This window comes from Molossus molossus, unplaced genomic scaffold (assembly GCF_014108415.1).
Source record: "Molossus molossus isolate mMolMol1 unplaced genomic scaffold, mMolMol1.p scaffold_m16_p_18, whole genome shotgun sequence".
Lineage (NCBI taxonomy): Eukaryota > Metazoa > Chordata > Mammalia > Chiroptera > Molossidae > Molossus > Molossus molossus.
This window is the reverse complement of record NW_023425353.1, coordinates 41,715,848-41,727,974: the sequence shown is the minus strand read 5'-3', so window position 1 is coordinate 41,727,974 and position 12,127 is coordinate 41,715,848. Positions and strand designations below refer to the sequence as shown.

The 12,127-nt window shown below is 36.3% G+C and overlaps 1 protein-coding gene across 7 annotated transcripts in view; it reads left to right on the top strand.

Moving 5' to 3' along the window:
- SATB1 (SATB homeobox 1) overlaps positions 1-12,127 on the top strand; it is a 102,721-nt gene that overhangs the window by 59,164 nt on the left and 31,430 nt on the right. For all 7 annotated transcript variants that reach the window (XM_036266572.1, XM_036266573.1, XM_036266566.1 and 4 more), the window contains one exon: positions 8,942-9,097. In XM_036266572.1, the coding sequence (XP_036122465.1) occupies positions 8,942-9,097 (156 nt within the window). The remainder of the gene's footprint in view (positions 1-8,941; positions 9,098-12,127) is intronic.

The following is a 12,127-nucleotide window of genomic DNA, read 5'->3' as shown; positions in this document are numbered from 1 at the left end:
TAGGAAAAATAATAAATTCAGTTTAATCCATTCAAGTTTTAGAACCGCCATTTGAATAGTAAATAAATACAAATAAATAATTATATTTGTATTTATGCTTTCCAATACGAACTGCAGCTGGTGCCAATTACACGTCATCTCATTTGTCATCTTTTCATAATTAAATTTAATAACAATCCTTGAAGGCACTTTAAATGGAGCTGATAAGGAATTTCATCCATATTCCCAGAAATGGGCACATTTTCTATTTCCAGATTGTTACACTTTTTAGGAAGGACCAAAGTTGCCTTCCTGGTAACTTTGTATAGGTGCATCTGTACTGTTTGTTTGTTTGTTTTAGTCAAGTTTAAAAGGTAGCCTCATAACTATTATGAGAATTCAAGTTAATTTTCAGTACAAACTATTAGATCAAAGTTTGATAGTGAATTAGACTTAAAATCCACAAGCAAATATATTTCTTAGACATATAATTTGTGGCATGTACAATTCTTAAAAATAAGGTCAGCTAAAACTGGATAAAAATGAATATTGAATATACGTTGAAATTATTTATGGAACATAATGTCATAATTAAATATATCTTGATGTTAATTTTTTTCATTAATAGTAAAAAATAATACATTTCCAAGTATAGAATTATAAAAAAATCTTATTCAACACTAAAAATGAAACTGCTACAGATACTCCATAAATAAGGAATAGATGTTATATTTAGCCACTTGCTAAACTGAATATTGTAATGTTTTGAAATGATTCTTTTTTAGAAATGTCACAAAGATCCATTTTTTCCATTTTATTTAATGAAAATCAATTAGGTCTTGCTGTCTATAGGAGCAGACTGTAAGGAAGTCATTACTGTAATTGTGAATAAGAAAGCCATGCTTTTCTAGCAGAAAACTATGGCGTGCGCGTACACGCACATACGCACACGCACATCCACCTGCATACACACACAGAGTTATTGAATTTGATCTGTAAAGCCTTCTATAAAATATTAAGAAAAAGAATGAGGAACTCTTTATATAGATATATAACTTTTATTATAAGAATGACTAAACAAAAAACACTGTACTTTGGACTTGGTTTAATACTTGGTGTGTGTGGTGTTCAGAGTTAATACACACACCGTTATTAACTTTGCTCCTATCATCATCACTAAAGGCTCCTGGGCAGAGAGTTATCTTACTTATCACTTAATCTGCAATACCAACAAAAGAATGGCTTGCTTAAGACCAGTATGAACTTTAGCATATCTCTCTCTCTCTCTCTCTCTCTCTCTCTCTCTCTCTCTCTCTCGTTTGTTTGTTAATCCTCACCCCAGGATATTTTTTTTCCCATTGATTTTTAGAGAGAGTAGAGGGGAGGGAGGGTGGGGAGAGAGACACATGTGAAAGAGACATATCAATTGGTTGCCTCCCACACTTGCCCCAACGAGGGCTAGGAATTGAACCTGCAACCCAGGTACATGCAATCAAAGCCTGGACCCTCCATGTTCAAGCCAGTGCTCTGACCAGTGAACCACAGAGGCTAGGTGAGCTTCTCCTTTTTTTAAAAAGAAAATGTATCCAAATATTTAACTTAATGATTCTTAATACAGCTCTTGTTTTTAATTTTTCTAGGATTTTAATGCTTCTGTTTTTCAAATGTGATTCTGCTGTCCTTATTCATCAAGTTTTTTTCTTTAGGCAAAGTAACATTAATTCTTAAGGGATATTTCTTTCCATATACTAGTAAGATACTCTTGAGTAGCTTTCTGTTACACAAACACACACACATATATAAGAGATATATATCTCTAAAGACTGTATCTGTTGATAAGATCAGATAGAAAATATAATTTATTTGGCTCGAATTATTAGGTAACTGATTGAACCACCCTTAGCAATATTTGTTCTCAAGAAGGGGTGAGACCAAGCCTTAGCCAGAATATTCAGACAGTGTTGAACATACAAAGTATTAGATGAAACAAAGCGGTGGTGATCAGATCTGGGTTCGTTGTCTGGCATGATCAAAGAATGAGTTCACAGCAAAGGGACAAGCAAAAGGATAATTTTATTTGAAAGATAGACGGGATCCCCACAGCGGGGAGGGGACCCAAGTGCGTTGCCAGTGAGGCTCCTTTGTCCGGGGGTAGATATATGCCTTGCTAGCCTCCAGTTGGTCCTTTCAAGGAATTCTGCCTTAGCAACATCCATACATTTTAAAGCTTGTGTTTCTCACCTAACTGGGTTTAGCCCTAGGTCATCTAGCTCTAAATTCATATTACCCTTCTGGAAAAAGCATATGTGGGCATCACTGATTTAAAAAAGCTGCCCTGCCCAGTTTGGCTCAGCTGTAGAGCATTGGCCTGTGGTCCACAGACACCCCATTCGGGTTCCGGAAGGAAAGGGACAATTTAGTTGGGTGTGGCTAAGAACAAATAAAACAGCCCCAGGTATCTCTAGAGGCCTTAGTGGCTTCCCTTTTTATGGTAATGTCAACTTCTCCCAGACTCTTAGTAAGGAGGAGGGGAAACGCACTTGGAGCAACCCTTGCTTTTGGTTTTCTATTCTAAATCCAGTTTTGGTGTTTTATAATCCTTTTTAAGGTAACCTGGCTTTTTGCAATAGAAACATACTCTATAGATACACAGCAGAACACATTCAGCAATCTTGTTGCCTTGCTCTCAGAAACCAGTAGGTATATTAATTGGAATAGGTCAGACTCACCAGCACTATATTCTTTAACAGTAAATAAAATCCATTTGCAAAACCCATCAGAGTCCCAGAAAAAGGAACTATACAGTCCACTATTCCCCTCTTGCCTGAATCCAGCCTTTCCAGGGTGGGGGTGGGGGATTATTATGTAATTGACCTGTGCTCCTTCCAGGAGCTTCTAATTTGCAATCAAGGTACATTTTTCATTTCTATAAGTCAGAAGTGTTAATGGGGGCTGGTAGTTTCTGGCCTTGGGGGCACAATTTCCTGTGTTGATTTTAGTTTTATTTTGAGATCTGTAGAGTCTGAATAAACCTCCAGTTATACTGTGTACTAGGTTCTGCTGTGTGCTGAGCTCCAAGTCCTCTCAGACCTCCCCACCGTCTCAGCCTTTCCTTCCCGTGGTTCCGTCCCCTTGCTGCTTAACCTGCCCTATCTCCTCATACGTACTATAGATTCTTAGTGAAACTCTTTCAGAGGAAAAAGAAATTGTTTCTATTAAAACGGTATTATTGGCCATCCAACCAAATTCTGAAATGATTATCTGATATATGTATATAATTTTACTTCACTGCTATAACATAAATCTTTACGGTATCTTATTTGCCCCACTGAGAATCCCTTTGCATTATTTAATATTGTTATAATAGAGCTCACAATCAGTGTGTTCACCTTTTATCATTTAATAATGATTCAATAAATTAAATTTTAAGAAATTTTTAATGGATTAAAAGCATTATCAACGTCAAACAAGTACTTTAGATTTGGGAAAATGTGTTATACAGCAGTTGAATTAGTACTGTTTTGCAGCAGTTGAAATCTAGTGCTTAGATTGGAACCAGTATTACCGCATGTAAGGTTTTAATATGCTTATTACAAATGATGAAAATAGACAGGGTGTGTGTGTGTGTAAAACCATGAATACAGAAACAGACTGCAAAATTTTGTCCTTTTCAATTTTGTATTTTGCTAGAAAGGAGTCTATGTGAAATCACTGTGCATTTCATTTCTCCTTAAATGAAGAGAGCAGAAATATACAGTGAGACAGTCGTGGGCTTTGGTTAAAACCCAACTCCAATTTCTTACCAAAGAGTCGGAGGTCCCTTGTGACTCACAGAAGAGCCCACCCACCTTCAGGCACTGGGAAATTGGATTCTTTTTCTGTAGAGTTTATCTCATACTCAAGATGATTTGGATCCTGGTTCATATCAGACTAAGGACCTAACCTATTGAGGGTCTCATCATCAGATTCTAAATTATCTTCAAAAAGGGATTTCCTTGATTTTAAAAAGTCAAGCCCCAGGTTTTATTATTAAGAATACCTCCCCTGGATAAACCCAGACTAGCCTCAGGAATTAGCAGTCTTGGCGGGCCCTGCCTGGGTGAGGTGCATTGTGTTCACACCTGTCCCTTGTGTGTCTGTTGGGACAGCCATGCTGTGAACTTCTAACCGGGGCAGTAGGCTCTGGCCCAGACCTATCTACCGACAGCATGTTTTCACTTTACATGCTAATTCAAAAAATAAGATTTCCTTGCTCTTTTATAATGGTTCACAGTTTTCTCAGCACCTTGACGTACATTAATTCATTGACTCCTCAGACCAACCTTCCCGTAGGAGAAAAATGAGAAAACCAAGTCTAAGGTTCAGTTCAGTTTTCCAGCCCATGTTAATCCTGCTGCTCTTCTCCTACCTCGAGCCACCTGCTCGAAATATAAATGGACATGATAGAAAAGGCAAAATTAAGCTCGGGGACTTTTTTTGTTTGTCCTGGAGGATGGGAAGTTTTATTGTTTAATCAGGAAGAGGAAGACATGCAAGAACCTGCTCTGGATAGAAAACATTAAATGTTTGGCAGATGATCCATTGGTATATTTGAGATTGTGGAGGAAGCTGCCCCTTAACTTGGGTTATGTGAAAATATCTGTAAGAACCCAGTCCCTCTAAAATTCCCTGGTCTTAAAGGTTTCTTTTCTGATTCTGTTTAACAGATTTTCCAGATGAGTTTATTAGCGGAATTTTATTAATAATAATAATTAATGATTATTTTCTGGGAATTGTCTATTTCACAGAACAGATCAGTTTTAAGTTGATTTCTGTTTAGGTGTCTGCTTATCCTAGTTTTATTTCTGTGTTTTAATATGTGTGACTTTTGGAGGTAAATTAGCAATTTCTGTTGTTTGAAAGCCTGTAATTATCAAATTATAACTTTTATGTTAGTTACATAATTCTTTTTATTCCCTTTATTTTTTATACCTCCTTAGTAATTCTTTAGTTTCTTCTAAAGGAAGATGTGATATTTTATGCTTTGGAAAATGTACAGAGTTCTTATAAGCACTATATCATTAATTTAATCTGGTAGCTTTACCGTTCTGTCATCTTACAACAGCCTCTTCTATAGTGTAATGAAACATATAGGTACAGTTATGGGAACTGAACTGTACGTGATTAAAATTTTATTTGCTGTGAATTCCTTGACCAGCATTATTTTAAGATCTTATTTATGTACTTGTAAAATGTTTTCCATTAATAGTCATCTTTTAAAAGCTAGATGACTTGGAAAATAATTAATATTGTTTCTGCAAAAGGAATAAAAGTGTAACAAGAAAGAACCATAATACTCCAGGTAGTGTTAATATATAAAAACTTGATAATGTGGACTGGATTCCCTCACTAATAAGAATGCCTTAAACAGTACATTTTTTACATGATATTACTAAGAAAACATTTGTAGTTTACATACCTTGAAAAATATATTCACACTGGATTGGTAAAATTAATGACAAAGTCATTTGCTACTAAAAATTAGGTATTAATGAACTAGATTTAGCAAAGGGCCACCAGAAAGCACATCCAGCATGTCTTCAAAAACCAGAATTTTTCCAAATAAAGAAGTTGCAGTGGTTTCTAAGATAAGCATTAGCATCAGACAGTCTTCAGTTTAGCTGTCAGCCTTGCCCATGGGCAAATTACTTAAACCTCTTTGTTTTAAGGGCACTTCCTCAATTTTTAAATGGGGCAGGAACAGTACCTACTCAGGGCTACTGTGCAGGTTAGGGTTAACATATGTTAACACTGTGCCCAGCACATAATAAGCAAGTAAGAAATGTTAGCATTTATTACTATCATAATTATTAGTAAAACTACATCAAACTTTGTGTGCGTGCTATGTACTATGTACACATGTACTATGGTAATGCTCCTGCCTCGAGGAATAGCATGTTCACCAATGAGGACCACTGTAGAGTTCATTTAGTGTACAATGCATGTACTACATGGTACATATGTAAGATGTAGGGTTCATTTTGTAGTGTGATTTGATGCATACAGCAATACAGGAAGAAACAAAATGGAATTTTCATGGAAAATGTGTATTCTATGGCATCATTTTAGTGAAATCAAAGGCAGACCCTAGAGCTGCACCCTATCCCCACGTGGGAAGGTGCACAGTAGAAGCTTCAATTCCTAACCACTTCGCCGGCGCCGGGGTAATGATGGAGTAGTACACTGCACCTTGATAAAAGCTGCTCGGAAAGCAACCGCGTTTATTTTACCTCCTTTGCTATTTGCGGAGAAGAGCTGAAGAGTAGTTTGTTTTGCCTGGTATGAACTACTTTATGAATTTTAATGTGTGATATAATATTAAAAGCTAAACCAGGATTAAAGAAGATTTTTTTTGTACTAAGCTAAAATAGTACTTAGTAGAGTGAGGTATAAAAGATTTTTGTTTCCATTTTTACCTGGGGAAAAATTCAGCTTTCATATATTTGAAAAGCTGTCCAAGCCACTTCCCCTTAAGCAATAGCTTGTGTTTAGGAAAAATGTGATTCCAGAATTCGAATAGCTTATCTGTGATAAGATGTGTATCTGAGCCAACAAGACGGTAAAGAAGTAATTTTCTAAATCCTTTTAAAATGAGGAATACAGTTTCTTACTTTATATTTTTAAAAGTTGTTGCCCTCACTTTCTTTTATTAATTTTCAAATGTTTCATGTGTAGTTATTTCCCACTTTTATTTTGTGGTTGGCGACTAGGAAACGATTATTTGATATTTTTTATGATTTAAAATTCTTGCTTTTTGATTCAAGTTGTAATTGCTTTAAAAAAATACTAAACCAGAGAAATTTCTAGAAACAAAATCACAGTGTTGAGACAAATGAGTATAACTTACCTGGAGGAAAAATTCTTAAACATAATTTTTACAAAAGAATGCAAATTATTTTAAAAACATGAAACACCAAGTTTCCAAAGTGTGCGCTCTCTCAGCTATTGCTAAGCAGATTGCTATCACGGAACTATTTCTTCCAACGCACTGGACTTCATGCCCCCATTTCCATAACATTCACTTTTCAAAGCGATTGAAATGGCTTTTCTTTTCTCTTTCATTTAAGCAGTGAGAAAAATAGGTATTAAAAGGGACCCCATGGGGTGATCAAATCTATCCTCCTGCCTCAAAGCAAGACCACCCCAGAGCAAAGTTGTGAATCTCACCAAAGCAACTTTGTAGGCAATTTATGGTAATGCGTTCACTCTTCTGGCTCCTAACGTGGTGTTTAGCAGATTATTGCTTCAAAGCCCTGGGTCTGTTCTTAGTGGCCTCCAGTCCTTCATATACCTCTGTGGGTACCCTTGCTTGCTGGAGTCACAGAGCTGCAAGGGGAACTGGAAACCGGGCCTACACTGCCGTTCGAGTTTATAGTGTAGAAGAGGCAAATGAGGCCCAGCCTGTTGGTCACCTGTCCTGTCCTCACTTCGGGCCTGTGGTCCAACCCTCTCACAGCATTGTCCTTTCAGTGCGTAGGGGGTGTCAAGGTGGAAGAATCTAGCTGCCTCTCCAAGACAAGCCAGAGGTGAGTTACTTTGCTAACTGGCTAGAAGTTCAAAGGATTCAGAAGGCATGTTTCACAGAGGCTCATATTTGCTCTCTAAGTGCAGAGAATTGGATGGCCGAGGATAACCTCTGTCCCACTTTTGATGCCAAATAGTTTGGGACAGGGTGAAATAAACCTGGGAGACTTGCAGCCAAAAAAAGTAATTTGTTTATTCTAAAATGCATTTCATTTCCTAGTGTTCAGAGTATATGTGAGAAATGGTCCAAGATACTAAATTTTTAGAGAACAAAAGCCTGGGTTCTGTAAAGGACCCTAAGAAATCAGGTCCTAATGAACCACGTTGGCAGGAATAACATGGTCTTGCATCTGTGGTAACTTTTCATTTACATTTTCATCAATTCCCCAGTAAAAAAGCAGCTACATAATTCATATGTAAATTTATCAGACTGATCAATATAACTGCAAAATTAAAATTATATTTGAAGTTTTAAAGATTAATAATAGTAATACTAAGTTTTGAAGATGTGATTTAATTTTTCCCCTAAAATTTTGTGGCATTTTTCTGCTGATATCTATTTATCATTATTACCAAAAGCATTCATACTAATTTTCACTCAGAATTACACATTTTGAATATTTTTTAAGTCACTGATTATATATTTTGTGTAACTTGCAGCAATGTTCTGTTAAATATTATGAAACATTTTCTTATGGTCTGGTTCCACAAGTCAAAAAGAAATAGTTATATACAAGGGGTGCCAGGAAAAGATGAAATAATTATACAGAACAGCTTGGACATGCACATGTAAAACGCAACCAGCCTTTATGATAATTAAGCAAGGCGCTCTACCTGTTTCATGGATGGATAGAAGATTTAAATATGCAGCTCTGCAAATGGCTTTGTTATGGAAGATTTTTTTTAATGAAACATGAGGAAAAGGCATAAAAAAAGAACCTAAAATTAAAAAGGCCATAGTATGTAACAGCTATTAGTGATGCCATTGTCTACCAGACACTGGGCACCCAGTGAAGATACAGCATCGTGCGTTATGATTTTAACTGTGAATTTCCTTTGTTATAATTGCAATAGAAGGTAATTGGGGAAACGATTAGTTTGGGGTTTTCAAGTCTTTGAAACTATTTTGTTTTCCAGAAAAAACTTACTTTATGGCATTATAATTCCTGGTCGTCAGCTGGCAGTTGCTGTCATATTACAGATGCAATCACCTGTGACAATGTGACTTCCTTAACTTAAGCAATCTGATCTTGGGGTAATAACTAATGCTGAATGACTGCACTGTTGATCACCTTGATCATAAAAGGAGCAACAATGTCTAGTTTGGATGCTGAGCCCGAGAAGCTTCAAAACAATTTGACCAATGAAAAATGACAGTCATGTTCAAAATGTTTTGTAGGTGAAAACAGCTACTATTGCCACTGAGAGGAATGGGAAACCAGAGAACAATACCATGAACATTAATGCTTCCATTTACGATGAGATTCAGCAGGAAATGAAGCGTGCTAAAGTGTCCCAAGCACTGTTTGCAAAGGTTGCAGCAACCAAAAGCCAGGTAAGAGCCTTGATTAGGCATTGAGAATGTTCATCTGTTTTCAGGATGCCTGTTTTCAGTGTGAATTTGCATCATGGAGAGGTCACCATCTCCAGGTTTATTTACAGAGCTCTCCAGTGAAACAAAATGTTCAGATTTTGGTAATAGACACTTGGTTTTATCTTCTCCAGCAGCCACTCTCCAGACCCAGGATGTCTTAGTAAATCTGAGTCAGTTTATCGTTGTTTTCAGAAGAAGAATACTGTAATGGAAGTTTCTCAATCTGGTCTATTGTAGTGGAACAAAAATAACTTGAATTACTATTGTTTCATTATTACTTAAATGACCTTGATTTCTATCCTACAATTCTAGAAACATCTATATTTTCTTCTGTCCCAACTCCAGCATCTACAACTATTAGGTGTACTTACTAAAACAAGGTGACACACACATATATATATGTCTTTGCATATGAATGATTTTAGTTTTTCTATAGGTATATGACATACAAATTGCAATTAGAAAAATTGGCCATACCTGATCAGTTATAAATGAATAGAATTGAATTGGAAAAGTTACAAATCCCTAATAACAAGATAAAAACATAACAAAGGATAGCTACTACAGTTCTTTATTATTTGTCGTGTATTGATAATTTATGTCTGTCAAACACCAAATCACCTATATTCATGAACTCACAATGAACTATAAACCCTTGTTCAAAGCAAGAATACTTTTTAAAGGAACAGAAGAATACTACACTGTCTTTCCCTTTGCAAAAAGATTCGGTAACACTCTCAAGGTGAGAATTTAAGAGGCAGTCAAGGGCTCAGGTAACTTGAAATGTTAAACAAATGTATATTTATTATTATTATTGCATCCTCCTTTATAAAATAGCCTGACTGTTGTCAGCTTCTGACAAAAATATAGAACATCGAGTATTTATAGTAGACTACTTTTTTTAGCTTTTCCTGAAATTTCACTCCATCAGCATTAACAGTGGTCCTTGAAGGGAGTTTTGCTTTAGAAAAGGTGGTTCTTGTTTAAGTTATAGGCTGGATGAAATACTTAGAGGATATCTTGGAAATGTTATATAAAAATGATTAAACTCAAGCTGTGGACTGTAAAAATTATAGCTTTATAGGCCACATGCCTGCCTACCCTTCAATCACTGTCAAAGTGATAATTTCTACAATAATATGTTTCTTTTATTGTGAGATTCTAAACATCAAGTGCTGTTTAAACATTAAACTGAATTGTTTATGTTAGTGCTGTACTCAGCGTGTCATACATCAGGCCACCGTAATCTCTCATGGAATGTAAAATTCTGTCATGAATCATGGCTTGTATATCGGAAATTACTGTAATTTTGATTGGAAATTACAGGGCTCTTGAAATGTTTCTAATTATGATAGAATGTTAGAGCCGCTTCAAACCTGTGTGCTTCTTCAGATGTCTTCATTTACATGCCACGACTATGCATTAAGGAGAAATGTCCTGTTCTCAGTTTACCCCTCACCCGCCCGCCCCGCACATTCTCGTTCGGGCTATTTAGTCTGATTATGATGAGGATCTCATTTAAATGTATTTAAATGCTTTTTTCCTGATCCTACATCTTTTCTGACCTCTCCACTTAAATTATCAAGAATAACAGACTATATTCCTACAGGGCCAAACACTTTCTCCAAATCTCCAAAATAGATAAGCAGAGAAACTAGACATGTATTATTGTAATAAGGGTCAGACATAAAACTGACAAAAATGAATATTAAAACTTTTTGACAACTGTCATTTGGTTGCTTGTCATATTTAATTTAATTTAATCTAGTCCCCTCTTCGCCAATTTCCTTTGACTATTGCAGTGATTTTCAACCTTTTTCATCTCATGGTACACATATACTACTTGCTAAAACTCTGTAGCACACCAAAAAATAGGTATAATTTTGATTGATTTATAAAATAAGAATAATAATTACCTACCCTATTGCTCCAAAGTGACTTTTCAAAAAATCAGGTGCCTATATACTTGTATATAAGGATTTTTAGTACCATGAATAAACCAACCAGAAGCAAGCTCATTATACAACGTGATCAATAATATGTAACTCTGTTAAATGACCTGTACATTTATGGTTCAAGACAGGGCATTCACACCAGATAACAATTGTTGTGTTGGCTGTTGTCACTTTTTTATAATTTGACAGTCTAAGGGAAAAGAGGTCACTGCCCCTGATTAAACAAACAGTCAAGTATAGCATGTTTTAAAAATTCTTGTGGCATACCAGTTGAAAATCATTGGACTGTAGCATAACCCCTTATGGCCAGCAGCCCCTTTGCTACCTTCTTTCTTTTAAATGATATCCCCAGTCCTCCCTGCCTGGGCTGTTACTGATTTTGCATCTATTCAGAGAGTGGCAGCAATTGGTTGATAAGGTCATGTGAGTGATGTTCTGGGGAGGTTTTAAATGTCTTTGCTCTTTGTACCCCTGTCTTGCAAAGCTCTCCATGAACCTCTTTCAACAATGTTGATTGGCAGCTTCTCTGTGTCTGCCACCATGGCGTTTCTTGGAACCCCCCAAAGCTGTTACTGATCTCTTCATTACTGGTTGAAAGAGAATCCAAGGACCAATGGGTGGCTGTGGGGTCCAGCAAACAGTTAACTTCCTTCCCTTGGGTCGTTATTCCTAACTACTATTTACTATAACTTCCTAAGCATTTCCGTAGTTTTCTCTTAGTTGTGCAGTATAGTTGTTAGCACTGCCCTGTTTATAAAATATGTAGGAAAATTGTTGGTGACTTAAAAATAAGACAGCCCCAAAACAGTATGTATTCCTGAGAGAGGAGATCTGACCTAACATAGGAAGGTAGTCATTTACTGTTCTCCTGCCATGAATTTTGGAAAGGAAACAAAAAATAGCAAACAAATAAAATGAAAAAAAATCTCCAAATCAGACAGAACTTTTTTGTGGTCAGAATTCCTGACTTCTATTTGGGCCTGAAAGGTGTGTGCCAAGGATGTCAGAATGAGACAGCGGCCCCTGGAGATGGAGC